This window comes from Rhinichthys klamathensis, unplaced genomic scaffold (assembly GCF_029890125.1).
Source record: "Rhinichthys klamathensis goyatoka isolate OS25496 unplaced genomic scaffold, OSU_Roscu_1.1 h1tg000011l_1, whole genome shotgun sequence".
Classification (NCBI taxonomy): Eukaryota; Metazoa; Chordata; class Actinopteri; order Cypriniformes; family Leuciscidae; genus Rhinichthys; species Rhinichthys klamathensis.
In genome coordinates, this window is record NW_026606564.1 from 19,310,928 (window position 1) to 19,334,776 (window position 23,849).

A 23,849-nucleotide genomic window follows, 5' to 3' on the forward strand; every position below is an offset into this window, starting at 1 on the left:
TGGGCCATATCCATTATTTATCATATGGGCCACTTTAGGCCCACATTCAGATTACACATTGCCATGAGTGCCGCATCTTTGCCTAAAAAGGCCCACATGTGATTTAAAATATTTGGGCCATATTTGCCATTTTACACGTGGGCCACTTCAGGCTCACACACATTTTGTCGGGGCCATAAGAAGGCCTGCAGTGCCGCATCATCGCCTGAAGTGGCCCACATCCGTCTGCTCTCTGAGGAGCGAGTGAAACACACACAAATGCTGTTCACTGGGGAAAATGTTTAGTCGGTCTGTAGAGGAGAAGAGACTTCATCCACAGAACAAAGACAATATACTGTACATCTGTGCATCAGCAACACACACACACACACACACACATACACACACAACTAACTTCATATACAATAAAACAATAACAATAAACATATTCTGTGTATAAAATGTTAGAGAGATAATGTAAATGTTTAAAAGTTACATGTAAACTTTATATCTTTTGAAACATTTATGTGCTATACTTGACAATCACGTTCATGATTAGAAATATTTGAATAATTATGGATGAGTTTAGTCTAAACATTATTATATTTGCAGGCCTGATAGTGAAGATTTCTGCTGACACTCATCTGAGCTTCTTCCTCTGTTCCACCTTTAATTACAACTAAACCATCATTTGGCTGAATAATAAACCAACATTAATCATTCAATATCACATGTTTCTAATACGCATGCTAACACACACGCTGCTTTATTTAATAGTAAAGTCTGAGTCTCTTCCACCTGTATGAAACACATTTACACATGTATTTCTCCTCATAGACAGCAGTGAGACTCTTCTGTGGATCACCTGATGGTTTCTGCTCCTCTCATCTCCGTTTCACAGATTTAAACCTTGATGTAAATCCACTGACGTTTGATGATCAATCTTCATCTACATTCATATACTGTGAAGTGGAACAGAAGAGAAAACAATCAGTGTTCAGTGGAACAAAGTGCAAATTATTATATTTCAATTACTGTTTTTTGAGTAAAAATAAGTTAAATTGAATTCCTGTAATCAGATTAATAACCGACTTTAAATTATCCTGCATAGATATTTGTGTTTTTAAATATAATAGATGTAAAACCTGAATCATGTTCATATGTGTGTCTGTGTGTGTCGGTGTGACTCCTATTGAGTCTCTGTAAAGGAGAAACTAATGAGTGTACAGCGTATGGAATAAACTACAGGGAGCAAATACTAATGTTATTTTGAGTTAAACACAGACCTTTAGTTAAAGCCGTTTGTCCTCTAGTTTAAACATGTTTGTAGGCTCTTAGTAAATAACTGAGAGTAAAGTAAGTGTAGAGTAGTGTGATGTGTTGCTTGTCACAGTAAAAACACACTAGAGACAGAGACATTGCTCATGTGAGCTGGACGCTGTGAGCTGAAGCTGGAACTGCACTGATTTTAGCAGGAGTGCAGCGTTTCCTACAATCTGACCAAGTCTGTTTTCACACTGAAATGATTCACTTCTACTGACACAGTTCATAAAGCAGGTGTTGATGTATAAAGCTGTGACAGTGAGCTTTTGTTCTCTTTCCTCCTTTGTGTTCAACATTTCAATAACTTCACATTTTGTTCTTACACAAACCCTTTGTTGCAATAAAGCTTTATGATATTTTCCTTTCACGAATGTTTGAAAGGATTGTTCACATATCAGAGGTAAATGAAGATCTCTTTAATATCTCAGTGATGTTTCCTCACCTCAGGTCACAGTTTGAGTCTCGTAGCTCGTCTCTGAGCCGCTGCTTTGAGTCTCCTATCTTATTGTCTCTCAGATCAAGCTCTTTTAAAAACTGCAGTGCTTTTGAGTTAGTCAAAGACTGAGTTAAAGAAGAAACATCTGTAATGCCACAGTTATATAGTCTAGAGAGACACAAACAGAGGAAGAGAGATTGTCTTACAAACAAATCATGAATGTGAAGAATTTTACACAGATATAATGTGAACTCACTCACTGTCAGATAATGAGAATAAAATGTTTTAGTTTAAAATACCCAGAAAATGCACTGCTATAAACAATGAAACATAAGCCCTGCTTTCTTCAAATAAATAAACTTCAGTCACACTGTAATTGCTGTACAGTATAATGACACTAACTGTAGTTTCTCCAGCTTGAATTGTGGGTTCATCTGTAGATCACTGAGGTTTTTAACTCCAGAGTCTCCTAGTTTATTCCCGCTCAGGTCCAGCTCTCTCAGGTGTGACGGGTTTGATTTCAGAGCTGAAGTCACATCAGAACAACCTTCATCTGTCATATCACAGTAGCTTAACCTACATTAGCAGAGAGAGAGAGAGAATGAAGAAAATAAGAGACTCTTTATTCTGTAGTCACATCATCTTCATCAGCAAATAAAACAGACAGAGGAAGAGAGATCTTCATCTTTATTTCACCAGATCACAAAATACTAAGGTGAAAATGTTTGTACAAATATAATGTTAATGTGTTCTAGTTTAAACAGTTGAAGTGATTTTAAGCATTTTGATCCTTGTATGTGAATGTGACTGACCTCAATCTCTCCAGTTTACAGTGTGAATCCTTCAGTACGGCACATAAGTGCTTCACTCCTGAGTCTCCTAGTTTATCCAAGATCAGGTCCAGCTCTCTCAGGTGTGACGGGTTTGATTTCAGAGCCGAAGTCAGGATGAGACTCTGTTTCTCTGTAATACTGCAATCACTCAGACTGAAGACAGAGAAATAACAATAGTTCACATCTATGATGATCATCTTATTGAAGAGCTACAGCAGCATTTAGTTTCCAATAGTCTGTTTTAAAACCCAGTCACACTAGTTCTGTGCGCTGGAAGACACTGTTTCTTCTCTTTCATTTTTAACTATTTATTTGACGTCTCTCTTCTTTATTCTCTGTTGAAAAGGTAGATTTTTGTGTGTACACAATCAGTACATTGTATCAAATGCTGGGAATTAAACAATTACTATCTACACTCTAAAAAGTTTTATATGATTTAATACATTTTTTTGACATTTTTTTACACTCAAAAATATTGATTCAATTTTAAAGCAGTGAAATAAATTACAATACACTGTATAAACTGAGTAAATGTAAGTAAAACAATTAAGTAGATCTGAGTAACTGCATCTGGTACATTAACAAATAAAATTGAGTAGAAATAATTGTGGAAAAACATAAAATAATATCAATGTTTATGAGTAATATTAACTTTTTTATTTTCTGTAAACCTTTGTGAAATAGTATTCTATACAAGCACTGGTAGCTATACATGACATTGGCCTTTATTGTCGATAAATAGCGTTACATCAATACGGCATATTTTACACTGTTTTAACATGTAAACAACATTGCCTACATTTAAACTCATGTAACAAACATTTTAGAAGTAAAAATGAAACATTTAAATATTCAGGTCGCCTAATTCAAGTGTAATCAACCGGTCTGTTCTCCAGTTTCCACCGGATCAGCGCTGGTTCTGGTGCCGGAGACGGACTCGCGCTCTGCGGGTGAACTTCCAACTTCAGACCGCCGTCCTGCATTTCACTCAGAGCCGAAAGATGCTGCGACTCCATAACCTGCCAATAAACAAACAGTGCTCAGTTCTGAGAACATTTTATCATCCAAATTAGTTATATTCATTATCTTTAGGAATAAAGTCGTGTGTTTTATGCAAGCCATCAGACATTTCAATCAGCGAAAAAACAGACGTGACACTCGTTTAGGTGACTCACATTGCGTCCCAGTATGTTGTTTTGCATTACATAAAACGATTTAAAACACAGTAATGATTTTATAAAATAAAAGATAAAATAAAACACACACACCTGAATTTCACAGAGGAAATGCACCAATTCTGCTCCGCTGAGAAGAGAGAACTGATCTGGAGACTGAAGAGTTCAAACAGCGCGCGCTCACTCAACCGTTGAGCTGCTCAATCTCAATCTGCTCAATCTCTCAAGAGTGTGTAATATACTGTATATTAATAATATTGATTTGAATTAAGTAATATTTTGGTTCTTGAAACATATCAGTTTAATTCTCCAATCTCAAATATTTTGATAGAAATTTCACAAATATATTAAGTGTATTATAAATAAATAATTGGTTAGTCAAATACTAAATTCTTACAGTGAAGAAAAATGAAATTTAACTGTACATTTTAGATGAAATTAACTGTTGTATTTTTAGTCAATTATTTTGGTACGTTTAGCTCAAACAATTAAATAAATGATATTCAGAGATTTTATTAAGTTAATAAAGTTAAATATTACTGTGATATTTACTAAGCCACAGAATAATTTACACAGAGTATAGATAAAAAAACATAAAAATGTGAGCAATAGGAAACCCAGAAAGTGCACTGCTATAAACAATGAAACATAAGCCCTGCTGTCTTCAAATAAATAAACTTCAGTCACACTGTAATTGCTGTACAGTATAATGACACTAACTGTAGTTTCTCCAGCTTGAATTGTGGGTTCATCAGTAGATCACTGAGGTTTTTCACTCCAGAGTCTCCTAGATTATTCCAGCTCAGGTTCAGCTCTCTCAGGTGTGACGGGTTTGATTTCAGAGCTGAAGTCAGGATGAGACTCTGTTTCTCTGTAATACTGCAATCACTCAGACTGAAGACAGAGAAATAACAATAGTTCACATCTATGATGATCATCTTATTGAAGAGCTACAGCAGCATTTAGTTTCCAATAGTCTGTTTTAAAACCCAGTCACACTAGTTCTGTGTGCTGGAAGACACTGTTTCTTATTTTTCATCTTTATCTATTTATTTGACGTCTCTCTTCTTTATTCTTTGTTGAAAAGACAGATTTCTGCATGTACACAATCAGTACATTGTATCAAATGCTGGAAATTAAACAATTACTAACTAGATAAAAAACACATAAAAATGTGAGCAATAGGGAAACCCAGAAAGTGCACTGCTATAAACAATGAAACATAAGCCCTGCTGTCTTCAAATAAATAAACTTCAGTCACACTGTAATTGCTGTACAGTATAATGACACTAACTGTAGTTTCTCCAGCTTGAATTGTGGGTTCATCAGTAGATCACTGAGGTTTTTCACTCCAGAGTCTCCTAGTTTATTCCAGCTCAGGTCCAGCTCTCTCAGGTGTGACGGGTTTGATTTCAGAGCTGAAGTCACATCAGAACAACCTTCATCTGTCATATAACAGTAGCTTAACCTACATTATCAGAGAGAGAGAGAGAGAGAGAGAGAGAGAGAGAGAGATAGAGAGAGAGAGAGAGAGAGAGAGAGAGAGAGAGAGAGAGAGAGAGAGAGAGAGAAAGAGAGAAAGAGAAAAAGAGAGAGAGAGAGAATGAAGAAAATAAAGACTCTTTATTCTGTAAAGTCACATCATCTTCATCAGCAAATAAAACAGAGGAAGAGAGATCTTCATCTTTATTTCACCAGATCACAAAATACGAAGGTGAAAATATTTGTACAAATATAATGTGTATTTAGACTCATTGTGAGATATTGAGTATAAAGTGTTTTAGTTTAAACTTTTGATTCTTGTATGTATGTATATATATATATATATATATATATATATATACAGTATCTGAGGTAGAAGCGTGCTTTCGGAGCATGTGATTGGCTGAATGTGAGGTAGAAGCGTACTTTCGGAGCGTGTGATTGGCTGAGTGTGAGGTAGAAGCGTGCTTTCGGAGCGTGTGATTGGCTGAGTATGAGGTAGAAGCGTGCTTTCGGAGTGTGTGATTGGCTGCCGGGGCTGGAGAGAACGACAGTACGTCAGGCAGTTCTGAGCGACTCTGCATTTATTCATGAGAAAGAGCTCGTTCAATCCAATCACTGCGCTGTATTACGCATTACATCATCGCATCACAGCGGAGAATTCAAACAACATGCGGAGCATTAGAACGGTTTCTGCCGCGATGAGTTTAACAGCGCTCGCAACGCGGATCATATAGTTCATATACGGACCAGAGCAAGCGCCTTTCAAGTTTTTATGGACATATTTCATATCCTCTAGTGCTCTAAACATGAACCAGCACCGCTCTTCTTCAAATAAAATATATGTGCTAATAAAGACACTGATACAGCTGTACATCTGATCTGATCATGAATGCGATGATACAATGGATTATTCTGATACACAGAACACAATGATGTAGACGACAATTAAAAGAACAATGAACAAAAAAGTAACTGTCTTTATTATTTCTGTGTTAAACTGACGCGTGTCGTTTGCTCAGACTCAGAGACTATAGTGCTCATAAATGGAATGAAAATATTATTAGATCTTTTAAACATTCTTACACAATTATCCCTCGTTCTTGTGAGTGTGTTATATAGGGTTATATTTTTATAATGCATCAAGGTGCATTCAGATCCATTTATTTTTCCCCTCTGCAGTCATATTTTAATATTCATGTGTCTGTATAATGAGTGTGTTGCAGGTCTGTGTTTTATTGGTTGTTGTCTCTCCTTTTCCCGCCCTCTACACTCCCACTTTTCCACAGCTTTACACGCACATTTCCTCAGACTTCTCCAGCTCTGAGATGTGAACCACCAGCTAAAACAGGGGGTTTCATGACACTTTAAGCTTCTGTCGTGTCAATGTCACCTTTGGTTTGCTCACTGGGACAAATGTGGTTCATTGTGTTCAGGTGTTTCTTGTGTGCTTAATAGTGTGTGTGTGTGTGCATGTATATTTAGCCCTCATGCAGGGCCGTACACACCATTGAGGTCCAGACCTTGGTAATGTTTCGACGTGTATAGACCTTATGCGCCAGAGACACAAGCGCGCAGCATCTTTAGAATATTGTCTTTGAACTTCTGTTTTTGCGGTCGCTCTGTATATTTCTATGGCATCGCTGTCGAGGAGTCATTAGCTGGTGAAGTGGATTTACTTATTGTAGAGTTAATGAAAGTTATCATGAGCATGGTAATGTTTTAAAGGAGCACTTCACCCATTTCAACATTAATCTTTATTGAAAGTGGGTCATATATGTAGTCGAAATGTAAAATAAATTTTGAATTTGGTGCCCTCTTGACCGAGAAAAGACAGAAAATAACTTTAGGGCGCATTTGTGTGTAAGACCACAACTCCCAGAATGCACCACGTTGCACAGCTCCGCAAGCCACTCCCACTAATCCAGAACAGCGCAAAGTCGCAAACATCAGAGAAATCACTCTTTCGTCTACTCTACAGGGCTAACGTTAGCTGCCACCAGAGTTAGAAATTCATTTCACACAAAATGTATAGTTAGTTGGCTGTGGCGAGCAGGACGAGGGACGTGAGAGCGGCGCGAGGCCGGTGGCGTGAGTGATAATGAACGACACCTGTGAGACGCACTGGTCTCTCTCGCGTCTCTCACCGAGGAGCGGACGCATAAAACGAGGAGCGACAGGGCAGATCGAGAGAGGAACAGGCCTGATTTTATGGTGTGTTTTGTTTCTGTTGTGTGTGGCCAGCATTGAGGGGCTGCTGGCTTATACTTTTGTTTTGTATTTGTTTATTTTACTATTAAAATGTTTAAATGTTCGCCGATTCCCGTCTCATTCTTCCCACAACAACGAACCCCGTTACATTGGCAAACTCATTAGCGAATTAGCAGCTACTCCTCGTTTGTATTTCTTTCTATATGGTGAATTATTGCATGATACCTGGATGTTCCAGTCAGAACATATGCGGTGCGACACTAGGATGGTTCACATCACAACACAAACGTCCGTGTGCACAAAACTCCATGTCCGTGTCTGCCTCTGACATTTCTTCTAGAAGGAATTGGCATTTTAGAGATTATTTGCAGCAGACAGACTCTAGCTCGGTGTCCATAGGCGCACAGTTACAACACGAGCACCACCAATTCGCTACAGCGCGAGCAAGCCCGGGCTTCTCGTCTGCGCCGGGCTGGTCTCCTGCGGCGGCTGCTGCCGCAGCCGACGCTGCCGCCGCCGCCTCTTGTTCCTCCATCAGCCTCAGCTGCTCTTCGCTATATTGTGGCTCGTATAAATAGCCACGAACATCAGTTTCGAGCAAAAGATTTTCAAAATCCTCGTCTTCCATTTCGTGTGTCGTAAATTCAGGCATTATGGTAAATCTAACTGCTTGAGCGCTTGTTAGCTTAGCTTGCTGTCTTCCAAGCAAGATGGCGGATTAATAGTTTAGTTTCTTCAGGTTTAGTCCCACCCACTGATCTGTAATAGGCCGGTGGGGTGAGTGGGTCCCACGCCCTTGAATAATAATGAGCTAAAGGCTGTAGTTTTCTTAATATGCAATGAAATTTATCTTCCGTCCTATCGTGACGCAAAATGACGATATTTACGTCACGATAGGACGGAAGTAAAACACTTAAATCCTTTTTTCTCCCATCTCAGAAAAAAAACAAGCAAAATTCCACCATCATTATAATATATGACTGAGTTTCTAACAATACAAACCTTAATGCAAATGGGTGAAGTGACCCTTTAAGCAGATGTCTTAACCAGTGTTAATATTGACATGAAATTTTGATCTAGTTTTAGTCATAGTCTTTTGACTAAAATGCCATTTAGTTTTAGTCATATTTTAGTCATCTGAATTGTTTTAGTCTAGTTTTAGTCGACTAAAATCTAATGGGTTTAGTTAAACTGTAATGCATTAACTTAGAATATCTCTCAAATGTCCAAACCCATTATATACTTCCGGAGAAAACCTCTATTAACCTGTTAATATGAATGATTTTAAAGTTTGAACATGCAATACAGACACAGATTTAACTGCTGTGACATAAAAGAAAATCTTAAAATCAAATAAAACCACTTCTCCTAAAGTAGAACACGGTCTTCTTTTCAATGAATGATGCATTCTTTATAACAACTTGCATACATCATTCTTTATTCTTTCAAGCAGACATATTTGTTTAAATTAAATATAGTTAATCTTATTAAAGGGTCATGAAACCCTAAACCCAATTTTCTGAGATTTTAACAGAGCACCATGGTTGAACACCATTGAAGACAATGTTAGCATCTATTAGATTTAATAGTAGGGGGAAAATGGTTCAATCTTAGTTTTTTCCCGCTATTTTTGTCTTCCGGGTTTAAAATCTTCATCGTGTCTATGTCACAGGCTGTGACGTGGCAGTGCACTGTAAGTGCTTTGATGACTCATTGGTGTCTCTTAATTATTCATGAGACTGAGTTTTCTTATCCTATGAGAAGACACTGTCTCTTAATTATTCATGACACCACGTGGATCTTTCAAATGACAGACATGTCAAACTGTGATATCGCGCAGTAGATGAGCAAAAGTTCCAGTGCGTTGCATATCTTTCCCCGCGATGCTGCCAGGGCTCTGGCCATCAACCACGGACACATCTAAACTGTGTGTGTGTAGCCAGCATTTTTGTAGCGAGAGAGAGAGCTTCGAGAACTGGAGAATGGTGGACTTCGGCCTTGTTCAACAATCCAAGTTGCGTCTTGCGAGTGATGCGGTACCAAGTCCCGAGGACTTTTCTATCCCTTCAGAGGTGTGTGTGTGTGTGTGTGTGTGTGTGTGTGTGTGTGTGTCTAAAATGTAACCCTGACCGTATTACTTGCCTTAGTTTTGTTAAATCTCTGAGGTCGACAAACGTGCCGGCGCGTTTTGCTGGATTCTTTTTTACATAGCAGAAAAATAGACTTAAAATACTCTGTCATTTATGGTCATAGAGACTTAAGAAATATGAAAAAATAAACTGTTAAATGTCTACTTTTTTATGTGTCCACTTACAATCGAAACAAAACATTGTGCTTTTATAAAATAAAGAAAATAAACAGGGTGTGCTTTCTGGCTCTCCGTCTCCGTGAACTTTTTTTCTGGAGCACGTCTCTAAACTTAAACTGTAACGGGTAGGACGTAGGCAGCGGGAATTGTCACAGGCCTAATGTCTGTGTTTTATGTGTGTGTCTAACTTAAGTAAAATAAAATAAACTGGTTTTATTTTTATAATACTCCAGTCCCTCTCTCTCCTTTTATTTCCCTTTATTGGGATAGCCTGCTGGTAAACATCTAAAATTCTGACTGTTGGTTATCAACTTGTGACTGGTTCGAAAGGCCCCCTAGAGGTCACACCTGTAAACAAAACTCAGCGAATACTATTCACCCAGGCAAGAGAAGTATATCTTTATAATCATTTAAAATGAATTATTTTCAAATATATGCATTTATACTTTATATATATATATATATATATATATATAAACAAATATATATTTTATAATGACATTATAATTGTACATGTACATTTAATATGTTTAAAATAGAATTACGATTACTGTAGGCTAATAATATAGGCAGGGCATTCAGTTACTTTTGAAAGGACAAAAATAAGATGTCAGTGTATTTCATTAGATTTTAACTTTGCCAGCTGTAAAAAAAATCTAGCATTTCCTCACGTTTTACCACTGATTTTTAGTGACAGTTTTTTTTTTTTTTTTTTTTTTTTATTGAAGAAATATAAAAACAAACAATAGAAATACAATACATTTCAAATGCTAGGGGGAGGTACTGATAGTATTATAGGAATACTTTAAAGAGTGTACATGCTTGTAAAATTCTAATAGCTTTTTGTTTCATCCAGGGCAATATTGACTCAATATAAAGCTTCACTTCATTTTTAAATGCAACAAAACGTGGCTTTTTCCCTGAAAATTTGCATTTATGAATGTGAAATTTAGCCATAAAAAAATAAAATAAGTGCAGGGTTTTTTATCTTTTGAGTTTACAATACCTAGTAGAACATCTTTCCACAGTAATGTAACATTTTCATCAACATTTCCAGCAATTTAATAAAGAACATTTTGGCAAAAAAAAAAAAGACACAAAAGGGCAGTGCCAAAATAAATGAACAGCTGTCTCTTGCTTCTTTTTGCAAAAACTACAACTTTAATCAATATCTTTTTTAGATCTGGATAAGTAGTGTTTAGCAGGGTATATCGAAGGAGTTTAAAAGATACTACTTTAACCTTGTTTGTTAAGAGAAAGCGATTGGGTAGAAGCCAGACTTTTTTCCAGTCAACATCACTCACAAACTGACTCCAGTATGCAATTGAGCGTCAGCGTCAGTTCTGGCAGGCCAGGTAGTCAAGACGCTGCTATACTATTTGCTATCAACACCGTCCCGTCAGCTGATCTGCTCCAGCTGAGCTGCATTAGCTGGGTAACTCCCCTCGCTGCTCAATGGCCAAAGCTCAAACAAGGCGCCCTATTTAAAGCTCATTCAGCTTTGCTCATACATGCTTGCTGCTCGCTTCTGCGGTTCTGTACGCTGGTAAAACACTCATGTTGTTAAACGCAAAAGTACTGCTTCTACTCACCCTATTGTCGGCTAGGACTTCCGCCGCTGTCGAGGAAGATTGGCAAGACTCTTCTGAGGAAACCCGGCCATCACCATTCCAATCGGATCAGGTGCAGGATGCCTGCCCGGAAGATAACGCTACCGCTCGTAGGAGTTCTCGGCGGTTGGCGAATAAATCCTCGTCCCAATCATGCATCGGCGATTGGCCCGTGGCAAAAATACTGGAAACCCTATTTTTAAATGACATTCAGCCTCCGCGTGGCACCTCTCACGAGGACCTATTTGTCCTCCTCTGCGATTCTCTAATAATCCCAGTTGTTGAATCTCCGCCGGTGCCTCCTCCCCAGTCCTCCGGAAAAAAGCACACCTCGAAGCGCAAAAATCCCAAGATGGCCAGCAAAGCCCCAGCACAAAAACGGGTCAGCTGCTCTGTTCGTCCGGGCCCAAGTACTTTTTCAGCAGATGATCCAGTGCTCATGGCACTTTCTGACATCCAATCTTCTCTCCTCGGCATGTCCGCTAGGATATCAACACTGGAAGATGGCTCCATTTCCAGACCTTCCTCGACCATCTTCTCTGCTCAATCGACATCCACCCCTGCTTTAACCGCCGCTGTTGTCTCCAACCCGCATCACCATCCGCGCCAGCCTCAAAATTGATGACGTCACCACGGAATTTACACCTAAAAGGACCCTAACAACCACCGTACCTCTTTCCACTGGCTCGCCTTTTTTCCCACCAGCTGCTGCCATATCTCATCAGCTGAGGGGACAGATATTGGCAGGTAATGACATTAACCTCGTTAAACTCCTGCTGGGTTCCGAGCTGTGTGAACGGCGTATAGTAGACTGTGGTGACGTGCATGTCGAGTTAAAAGATGGGGACCCTAGACTTTCAAAAATTCTAACTTTTCCCGAGTTAGTTACCGCATTTGGAGTTTATAGGGATGTTATCTGTGAGGTCCATCCAGCGCGCAGAGCCGAACTAGATGCCTATCTGGCCATAATTTCTGACCTAGCTCTCTCTTACGGTGGGGTTCTGTTTTACGAGTATCACAAGTCTTTTTCTGCAAAGGCAGCTATGTTCATTCAACGCTTTAATCAAAGACTAGACTGGTCCGTGGTCGATCTCGCGCTCATAAGTAGACACTTCACAGGTCACCAAATCCTGTCCTGCTCTGTTTGCGGCTCTCTTTTGCATTCTACTAATTTATGCTCTAAATCTAAGCCTATTTCCTCCATGTCTCATCCTGGCCCGAGCCATAAAGCCGGCCCCCAGGTGAATAACTTTGGTACTCCTATTTGCTTTAATTTCAATGAAAATATTTGTAGGATGCATAATTGTAAATATTTTCATGTTTGTAGCTACTGTGGGAACGCCCACCCAAAGTCCGTCTGCCCGAGGAGAACACGCTTCATAAAAATGGAGCGAAATAAATAAAACCTTCAACTCCCATAAACGTTCCCAAGCTGGGACGGGCGTTGAGAAAGCATCCTGACCGCTGTTTTGTGGATTATTTACTGACTGGTCTCGTTCAGGTTTTTTTTGCTGGCCTGCTGCATTTTCCTGCTGTATCTTTTCATTGCCATAACCTACTGTCCGCGTCTCAGGAGCCGGAAACCGTGGATACCTTGCTCGACAAAGAGGTTAAGAAAGGATTCATGATAGGCCCATTTGATAATTCTCCTTTCCCGATTTTTAGGATAAGTTCTATAGAGGTAGCCACTCGAAAATATTCGGGTACAAAACGTTTAATTATCGACCTTTCTGCTCCCCACAATGGTTTGGCTGACAGCATCAATAGCCTTATTCCTTTAGCCCCATTTTCTCTGTTTTACAACACTGTCGATGATGCCATCAATTTCATAAAAAAGGCAGGACATGGAGCTTGGCTTGCAAAGGCAGATATTTCCGATGCTTTTAAAGTTATGCCATTGCATCCCTCACAGTGGCATTTGTTCGGCGTCCAGTGGAGGAAAAAATTGTATTTTGCGGTTAGACTCACTTTTGGTTGTCGTAGCAGTCCAAAAATATTCGATACCTTGTCTGAGGCTTTGTGCTGGATTCTTCTTAATAAAGAGAAATTATCTTTCGTCCTTCATCTTTTAGATGATTTTCTCCTAGTAGATTTTCCTTCCAAAAAATCAGACTTCTCTATCTCGACTCTCAAACGCACCTTTTCTGAATTAGGCGTTCCTCTCTCGGAGGAAAAGACCGTGGGTCCAGTCAAAGTCATCGAATTCCTAGGCATTTCTCTCGATTCAAATCGCATGCAAGCTTCACTCCCCCTCGAGAAATTATCCCGGATAAGACAAGTTATGAAAGTCGCAAAAAATTCAAAATCTTTTTCAAAAAGGGACTTGCTCTCTCTTTTGGGTCACCTTAATTTCGCTATGAGAGTAATTCCTCAAGGCAGATCATTTATTTCCAGGCTTCTTGACCTTTCTAAATCTGCAAAAGCTCTCATAGTTTCTTTAGACGCAGGATGTAGATCTGAGCTAAAATTTTGGTCTCTGCTTCTAGATAAATGGAATGGCATTACCTCTTTTCTTAATGATTTCATGGAATCATCTTTAGCTCTTAATCTGTATACTGATGCTGCACCTTCCGTAGGGTTCGGGGGGATTTTCAAAAACGAATGGTTTGCGTCGGCATGGCCGGAAGAATTGCGTTCCGCACCTGCCGGTGATTCCTCGACAGCCCTATTAGAATTGTATCCGATCGTCGTCGCATGCATTCTGTGGGGTAAACACTGGGCTACGAAACAAATTATGTTTTTTCTGCGACAACGAAGCTGCGGTTAATATAATTAATAAGAGGCGTTCATCCATTCCATTTATCAACAGGTTCATGAGACGTCTTACATGGCTGTCAGTTATGGGGAACTATCATTTTCGTGCAGAACATATTCCCGGTTTGAATAACCAAGTGGCCGATTCTTTGTCTCGTTTCAATTTTCAGAAATTTCATCTCCTGTGTCCAGCTGCAGCACAATCAAGCCTGGAATGCCCGCCTTTCAGCCAAACCATTCTAGATAGCCTAACCCTCTTCAATTCTATATGCATTCTGCTGCACAGTACACGCGGGGGGGTTTGGCTAGTTCTACATTAAAATCGTATGACTCTGCATGGTCTTATTTCATCAGTTTTTGTGCTTTATCTGTAGCTGCTCTGCCTGTCAATATATCATATATTAGTGCGTTTATAGTCCACTGCTTCGAGGATCGAAAACTGCAGCCTTCTTCCATCAGAAGTACGGTCGCTGGCATTCAATTCCACATGCGCTGCTTGGATCCATCTGCCTCCAGTATTTTGGAAAATCCTTCCATTCGCCTTTTGCTGAACGGGATAAAAAGACAATCTCCACAAGGCAATGATAAACGTCTCCCTTTTACTCTACCTTTGGTTAAACAAGTCATATCAAAATTACGGGATGGGTGTTTTGGGCCGTACACCGATCAGTTGTTAGAAACAGTCATTCTCACAGCCTTTTTTTGATTTCTAAGGGGTGGTGAAATTTCTTCACGCACTTGTTCATTTGACCCAAATCTCAATCTAACAATTTCTGATGTCTCAATTCATGATCACCATTTCACATTATTTTTTAAACATTCCAAAACTGATAAAAATGGTAAAGGCGTAAATTTCTGAGTCTAACACTGTTTTTTGTCCTCTAATTTCCATGCTGTTCTATTTGAGGTACCGCCCTAGTGCCGATCCGCAGGAGCCGCTGTTCGTCACGCAGGCAGGGAAAACAATGTCTAGAACCTGGTTTTCTTGTCACCTACACCTCCTTTGCCAATTCTGTGGACTGCCCCCGGACCGCTATACTGCTCATTCTCTGCGCATCGGTGCAGCAACAAAAGCGGCAGCTTCCGCTCCGGTTTCAACCCTCAAAGCTATGGGGCGGTGGTCTTCTGCTGCTTACGAACAATACCTCGGTCCCGATGTTCGGGCTATTTTTGATGCCCAGAAAGCCATGAGCTCAAGTCTCTGATTTGTTTTGCTAATAAATACATTTGATAAGTATTTTGCTCGCGCTCTGCTCAGTATAAATGCCACTGAATGCGCTGTTTAATCTCTTCATCTAGCCCGTTTCTCAGAGGTGGATTAGTCATCTCTTCAGAGTTTACACTGTATACCGTCAAACAGTTCAAAGATAGATTATCTAGATAACAGCAAGTTTTAGCTATTGCGATCTTGATTAGTCATTCCAGTAAATAATTAATAATCTTACCATTATTATAAATCGCTAAATTAGGGCGCCTCAGTCGTCACCGTTCGAGACACTCAATTTTGTTTTGGGGGGAATAGAAACATTTCTAGTCAAATTAATCATCCTCTGTATCACAGAGGATTGCCAGGTGTGGTTTTGTTTGGGGGGATATTTTAGCTCTCACAGTCTAAAACTGTGTGAGCGTTCCCTAATGCTGCTGCTGCTGTCCTCTGACTCTCTGCTATTTCATGGTGCTCATGAAAGGTCAGAGGACTCCCTGAACAGAGCCATACCGCCAAATTTTAATTCAGGAACATTAACTTGTTTGTCAACTTGTTTGCAATCTATTCAATAAAAATTCTTAAATTATTTTGGTCTGTGTGTTCTTGACTTAATGGACCTGACAGAAATAACGTTGGGTCTTGAAACAACATCTTTCTGGAAAAGGGCTCTTATTGACCTGTTATAATTATAATGACAGGAGAAACATATTTTACCTTCAAGAGATTGATTTGGTGAGAGGGGTGGAAATTGCTGGTAATCTAGTCTTTTTTGTTGTTTAAATAACATACACATTTTAGGAGAAATTGCTCCAAAAACAATTGCAAATTCCCTTGGTGGTATAGGAATATTATATTTGAACATGAATTCCTTATAAGTAAAAAGGCCATCTGAATTAAATAATTGGTCTACCAAAACAATATTATTTCGAAACCAATTTTCAAAGAAGATAGTTTTTTGTTTGAAAAGAATGTCCTTATTATTCCAGATAAAGTATTTGTGTGGTGAAAAGTTGTGTTTGTAAATTAAACTCCATGCCAGAAAAGCTTGACGATGAAATGCAGAAATTTTCACAGGTATTTTGTTAATATCAAAATTGGAAACAAGGAAGAAATTTATGCCACCCAGACTAGATAAAATATGTAGGGGAATAATATTCCAAATAGAGCATGGATACCTAACAAGTTGTCTAATCCACTTGATTTTAAAAGTATTGTTTAATGTAGCAAAGTTCAGGAAATTGAGACCACCATTTTCATACGAGTTCATTAATACTGATTTTCTTATATAATGAATCCTATTTTTCCAAACAAAACCAAAAAGCATCTTATCAATCTCCCTCCATATTTTATCATCAACCTGAAGAGCCATAGCTGTATATGTTGCAGTGTCTGGTTATGTTTCCTGGTGACCACTAGAGGTCCTCATTTCACCTTGGTGTCATTCACTTTAGGAACTGCATTCCCCACAATCCTTGTCTGTTCTCATCAGTGTTCATTGCACCCAGCTGTCACCCATTAGGTCGTTAGTGTCTGTGAATGGATCAGAGACTCTAGGAATGGAGGATACAGGTGAAGAGGAGGATGATATGGAGGTAGGATGGACAAATGTCAGAACAGAAAAAAAAAGGTTAATAAAAAGAGGAAAAAAGGTAAGGAGGAAAGATCAGGAAGCAGTTCAATAGCTAGTGAGGAAGATGGGGAGGAACGAAGTAATAGCAAGAGTGAATTTAAGATAATATTGAAGTTGGAAAGAGGTAGGAGTTTCCGGGGGGGATCTCGCAGGCAAGGTCTCTCGCTCTCTCCCTCTCTCCGCGCTACACGGTTTGGCGCTGACGCACATACAGTAGGCTATGTTCTGTCTCGCATACGCAGCTCTAGATTCTAGGAGATTTGAACTAATTTACGTGTCGTGTTGCTGTTGTATCAGTCAGATCAGCGCAGCACTCAATAATCGGGACAAGAGAGGTCCCGATCGGGACAAATAAATTAGGCCCAAAAATCGGGACGTCCCGGCTAATTCGGGACAGTTGGCAACCCTAGGTGTGCGCGATGTGGAGAGGAGCACGAATTTGGGAAGTGCGGAGAAGGAGTAGGATTGAAGTGTTGCAACTGTGGAGGTAGTCACAATGCGGCATATGGAGGTTGTGAGGTGAGGAAAAAGGCTGTGGAAGTACAACAAGAAAAGTAAAAAAAAACAATCGAACTTATGCTGAAGCTGTGAAAGTTGTAAATGATAGAGATAGGCAAAGTGAGACAGAGAATGGAGCATGGAAAAAGAAATGAAGGTACAGGAAGAATTGATGAAGGTAGAGTACCAGAAGATGTAATGCTAGTAAGTAAGAGAAATTTTGTGCTATTCATGGTGAAGGTAATTAATTGTACAGCGCAAACAGGAAGGAGAACAGAAAAGTTACAAATAATAGTAAAGGCGGCAGAGAGATTTCTAGATATTAAGGGATTGAAATGTGAAGATATAATGAAACCTTAATACAGAATCTCAGTCAAATCAGGATTTAGGGGTTAGTTAGTATGTTAAATATTTTACAATGGAATGCCAGGAGCCTTTGTGCTAATGGTCAAGAATTTAAAGGATATATAAATCAAATGAAAGATAAGCAAGATGTAATATGTATTCAAGAATCATGGTTGAATCCTAGACTAGAATTTGTTTTAAAAGGATACATAAGTGTGAGAAGAGATCGGGAAGAAGGAAAAGGAGGAGGATGTGTTAATTTTGTAAAAGAGGGAATGCCTTATAGATTTTTGGAAAAAGGGGAAACGATGGAATATATAGTTGTAGAAATATGGTTCGGAAATAAAAGTTATGTTATAATAAACTTTTATAATCCGTGTAAAAGATTAACACAAGAAAGTATGGAAGCAATAAAGGGATTAAGAGAAAGTAGAGTAATATGGTGCGGGGATAATGCCCATAATACTTTATGGGGAGGTTTATCGACAGATGCAAATGGTATGGTTATTGAAGAGGTGAGGGAAAAGAAAAACTTGGTGTGTATAAATGATGGAACAAAAACACGAATGGATGTAAATTCAGGGAGGGAATCTGCAATAGATCTAACAATTGTTTCTAATGCATTAGGGGGAATAATAAATTGGGAGGTATTAAATTGTACAGCGGGTAGTGATCATTTCCCAATATTAAGTTCAATTGTAAATAATGAGATAGGGAAGATAAAAAAGGAAATACAGGAAAATGTAAGTATGAGAAAGCAGATTGGGAAAAATTTGAAAGAATATGTGAGGAAGGATTAAAAATGATCAAGATGAATGAAAGAATAATAATTGAAAGAATATATACAGAATTAATATCAGTGATACAGAATGCTGCTAGAGAATGCATTCCAAAAAGCAATGGAAAGAGGGTGGGGAAAATAGTTCCATGGTGGAATGAGGAGTGTGCAATAGCAGTTAAAAGGAAAAGGAAAGCACTTGTAAATTCTAAGGAAAACTCACAATTGGGAAAACATGATAATATATAAAAAGGCTCAAGCAGAAACCAGAAGAACAATAAGGGAAGTGAAGAAAAAGTATTGGAGTTCATATTGTGAAGAAATTGGGAAAAATACTCCAATTGAGGGCTTGTGGAGTATGATTAAAAAGATGAGTGGCATTCGAAGAGAATATGAGTACCCTGTGTTATGTATTGGGGAAGAAATAGCAATACGTGATGAGGAAAAAGCAGAAATGTTTAGAAAAGAATTCACAAAAATAAATAGTTCGGATAAGTTGATGAAGGAGTGTAAGGAAATGAGGGAGAAGTTGTTAAAAGAACATCCATTTATTTTAGAAAAAAAGACAGTAACAAATAGTTTTCTAGATGTGCCTTTTTCATATTCAGAATTAAAGAGGGCATTAAAAAAACACTAAAGATTCAACTCCTGGACAGGATGGAATTAGTTATGTAATGTTAAAAAAGTTAAGTGATGAATCTCTTAAAATTATTCTAGAGTTTTATAACAGCGTATGGGAAGAAGGGATTTTACCTAAGAGATGGAAAGAAGCAGTAATAATTCCCATTAAAAAAACAGGTAAAGATCCAAGTATCCCTTTAAACTACAGACCGATAGCATTAACACCACATCTAGGTAAAGTTATGGAAAAAATGATTACAGATCGTTTAATGTATCATATGGAGAAGAATAATATTTTTTCCCCATATCAAAATGGTTTTAGACATGGAAAGAGTACAATGGACTCAATTGTTAAATTGGAATCAGATATAAGGAAAGCATTGATAAATAAAGAAACTCTAATAGCGCTTTTCTTTGATGTAGAAAAAGCTTATGATATGTTATGGAAGGAGGGTTTGTTGATAAAGTTAGATCAAATTGGAATAGAAGGAAAATGATATAATTGGATTAAAGAGTTTTTAATTGAAAGGAATATTAAAGTGAAGATTGGAGAATATATATCAAGGAAAGGACTAATTGAGAATGGAACTCCTCAGGGTAGTGTTATAAGTCCTTTGTTGTTTATTATTATGATTAATGATGTATTTGCAACAATAGATAAGAATGTAAATAAATCGCTGTTCGCGGATGATGGAGCTCTGTGGCTTAGAGGTAGGAATGTAGAGTATATTGGTAATAAAATGCAAGCAGTTTTAAAAAATGTTGAGGAATGGTCTTACAAATGGGGTTTTGAATTCTCAGTGGAGAAAACCAAATATATATTTTTTACAAATAAAAGGTCAAGCATAGATCTAAAGATTAATTTATACAACAAAGAGATAGAACAAGTTAAAGTGATAAGATTTTTAGGTACATGGTTTGATGCAAAGGTTACATGGAATGTACACATAAATAAGATGGAGGATAAATGTAAGAAGATTTTAAATGTAATGAGGTGTATTTCAGGACGAGAATGGGGAGCTGATAGGGTTGCATTAAAAACAATTTATTCAACAATGATAAGAGCAGTATTAGATTATGGTTGTATCGCATATGGAACAGCAACTAAGTCACAGTTAGGAAAATTAGAACGAATTCAATCACGAGCTTTGAGAATATGTTGTGGAGCTTATCCTTCCTCGGCAACACTTTATTTTAAGGTGCTTGTAATAAGCAGTAATTAACAGTTAATAAGACACTTATAAGACCTTATGAGATGCATATAAGCATTAACTACTTCATATAAGGGTTAATTAAAGGTCCAGGCCCTGAAGAGATCAGGGAAACCACTCCCTCTAGAGAAGGTACATTTTTAAGTGACTGGGAGTTTGTTTTACCATTTATGTTTGTTCGGCTGTTCTAAAAGTGCAATGTATTGATACTTGAGAAATGTATTATTTAATTTAATTGATTTATTATCATTAGTTAATGCTTATATGCATCTTATAAGGTCTCATAGGTGTCTTATTAACTGTTAATTACTGCTTATTACAAGCAGCTTAAAATAAAGTGTTACCCTTCCTCTCCTGTTTCAGCTTTACAGGTGGAGATGGGGGAGATGCCAATTCACTTAAGAAGGAAGCAATTTATACTGGCATACTGGGTAAACCTAAAAGGGCAGAAGGATAGTCATCCAACAAAAGGTATACTTGAAACATGTTGGGAATATGGGAAAGGGAAAGTTAACAGTTTTGGTTGGATTATTAAGGATTTAGTTCAGAATATGAAATTAAATGAGTATAGAGTTATTCCAGCAGTAATATTACCAACAACACCATTATGGATTTTACCTCAACCAAATGTAGATCTATTCTTATTGGAATCAAGACAAGATAAAGATCAGAGGATGTTGGAAGCAGAGATGACAAAAGAATATATTGGTATTAAGTATGAACAATATATAAAGGTTTACACAGATGCATCAAAGGATCCACAGAAGGGACAGGTTTGGGTAGCGTATATTATTCCCAGATTGAAAGTGGCAAGACGGGAAAGAGTATCAGATCACGTATCTGTGTTTACAGGAGAGTTACTAGCAATTATGGTAGCAATTAATAAAATAAATTAAATGGGGCTAAGTAAAACTTTAATATGCTCAGATTCAAGTTCAGCCTTGATGTGCCTGGAAGCTCAAAAATCAGATACTAGACAGGATATTGTTTTGGAAATCTTACAGATATTGTTCATGATGCAACAAAAAATAAGATAGTTCAGTTTTTATGGGTTCCGGCACATACTGGAGTGTCTGGAAATGAAGCAGCAGATAAACTAGCAAAACAGTCTATGGCAAAGGGAACTATAGATATGCAAATTAGGTATAGTAAATTAGAAATCAAATCAATAATTAAAAGGGAGATAAATAAAAATTGGCAATCGTATTGGGATAATGAGGAAAAAGGTAGACATTTATATTTAATACAACCATTGGTAGGTAGAGGAAGGAATTCAAGTGGGAGAAGGAAGGAAGACTGTATTATTTCTAGATTAAGACTGGGACATACAGGACTTAATTCAACAATGCAAATAATAGGAAAACATCCTACAGGATTATGTGAATGGTGTGGAAGCAGAGAAACAGTGGAGCATGTACTTATTAAGTGTAATAAATATTCTGAGGAAAGAAGTAAGATAATTGAAGAATTTGAGATGAAAGATAATCAACAATTAACATTAAAGATGGTTTTAAACTCAGTAGAGGGGGGTAGGTTAATAATAAAGTTTTTAAGTAGAACAAATTTGATCTTTAGAATATAGATAGGCTATTAGTATTTTTAGTAGTTTTTAATTTTTAGTATCCCTCTCTGGAAGATGAGGGACTTTGGCTGTAGATGGAGGAGCTGAACACGCAGCAACATTGAAAGCACGAGTCCTGATTGTTCTGGGAGTTGTGATATTGTCTCTGATCTATTACTTACAGTAGATGGCGGTAATGCTCTTTTTGAGAATGCGAACCGCCAATAAGCCCGAAGAAGAAGAAGAAGTGTTTGTCACGGAGTCCTTGTTTAATGTCCTCACACTTCTGTGCCTTGCGTTTGCCTATTTCTCGTTTGTGTTCTATGTTTTGGATTGCCCTTGTGGATTTTAAACATTTGCCTGAACTGGATTGTGAGTACGGATTACCCAAATAAATTACTGCTTTTGGATCTCTATCTCCTGTGTGTGTGATCGTGACAGAAGGACTCCGTCACAAATGTATAGATCCAGCAGTTCGGGATTCCGTAACCCTCCTCCTATGAATGGGGGAGGAAGGGGACCACAGAGAGGAGGTTTGCAGACCGGGGAGGAAGCGCCCCGGTTAAAGATCTTTCAATGTTTTGCTTTATGGGCCCGTCAGACTGAGGAAGCTGCGGCGGCAAAATCGAGGGGACTCGTCTGGGCAAGTTCTCCGGAACTCGGGGAGGTCGCAGGGGAGGAGGTGGTCGACAAGTTCCACGACACCGTCCTGTCAGACGGTCTGTTCCGGAGCTGGTGTCTGTTCCGGAGCCGGAGCCAGAGCCGGTGTCTGTTCCGGAGCCGGAGCCGGTGTCTGTTCCGGAGCCGGAGCCGGAGCCGGTGTCTGTTCCGGAGCCGGTGTCTGTTCCTGTTCCGGAGCCGTGGCCGCCCGAGGGGTCTTCACCACCGTGGCCACCCGATGAACTGTCGTCTTCACCACCGTGGCCACCCGATGAACTGTCGTCTTCACCCTGGTCGTCTGCACAGCCTGCTCCGCCCTGGCCGCCCAAGGGATCGTCTCCGCCCTGGCCGCCGGCTGAGCAATCACCCCGTTCTTGTTCCCGTTCATGGACCTGGCCCGCCATCCCTCCCCCTGATCCTCCACCGCTCCACCTCCCGCCTGGACTCTTGTTTTTAGCGAATATCAGGGCAAATATGTTATAATCATTGTTCAGTAAACTGATTGGATGCCAATTATCAAGACAGAGTAAATCCTTTTTTGGTTTGGGGATTAAAGTGATTAATCCTTGAGTCAAAGTGGGTGGAAGGCATTGATTATTGATACTTTCAATAAACATCTTGAGCAAAAAAGGGGCCAAATCTTTAATGAATTGCATATAAAATTCAGCGGTCAAACCGTCCGTACCTGGCGATTTATTATTTTTCAAATGATTAATTGCCTTTATCACTTCCTCAAAAGAAATAGGCATATCGCAAAGTTCATTTTCATTTTTGTCAATAGTTTTCACCTCTATAGAACTCAGAAAGGCATCAGATACCGCTGGAGAATAATTGGATGTATATATTTTTTTAAATTCACAACAGTAATTAGAAATTAGTTTATGGTCTTTTGTTACAACCCTATTCACATTTAATTTACCAATGTTGTTTTTAATATGGAGTCTCTCTAAATTAAAGAAGTATTGTGAATTTTGTTCACCTTCTTCGAGCCAACGTCTCCTTGAACGGACAAACGCACCTTCAGCTTTCTTTCTATATAGATCATCTAGTTTGATTAGCAAATCTGATAATTGTAATTTTTCTTCATCCATCAAATCATCTGGGGTCTCATTTATAAAACTGTGCGTAGAATCATTACTAAAAGTGTACGTGCACCCGAAAGCCAAAAATGGCGTACGCAAACAAATATTCTGATTTATAAAACCGTTTTTGATTTGACAGAACCTG

General features: G+C 38.6%; 1 protein-coding gene across 1 annotated transcript in view; it reads right to left on the reverse strand.

Moving 5' to 3' along the window:
• Positions 1-264: 264 nt before the first annotated feature.
• The window catches only part of LOC130100468 (ribonuclease inhibitor-like), a 669,359-nt gene continuing 645,774 nt past the window's right edge, over positions 265-23,849 (reverse strand). Inside the window, exons 9-13 of the mRNA XM_056265946.1 lie at positions 5,041-5,214; positions 4,467-4,640; positions 2,551-2,724; positions 1,745-1,906; positions 265-941 (exon numbers count right to left, since the gene is read on the reverse strand). Of these exons, the coding sequence (XP_056121921.1) occupies positions 935-941; positions 1,745-1,906; positions 2,551-2,724; positions 4,467-4,640; positions 5,041-5,214 (691 nt within the window). The 3' untranslated portion in view covers positions 265-934. The remainder of the gene's footprint in view (positions 942-1,744; positions 1,907-2,550; positions 2,725-4,466; positions 4,641-5,040; positions 5,215-23,849) is intronic.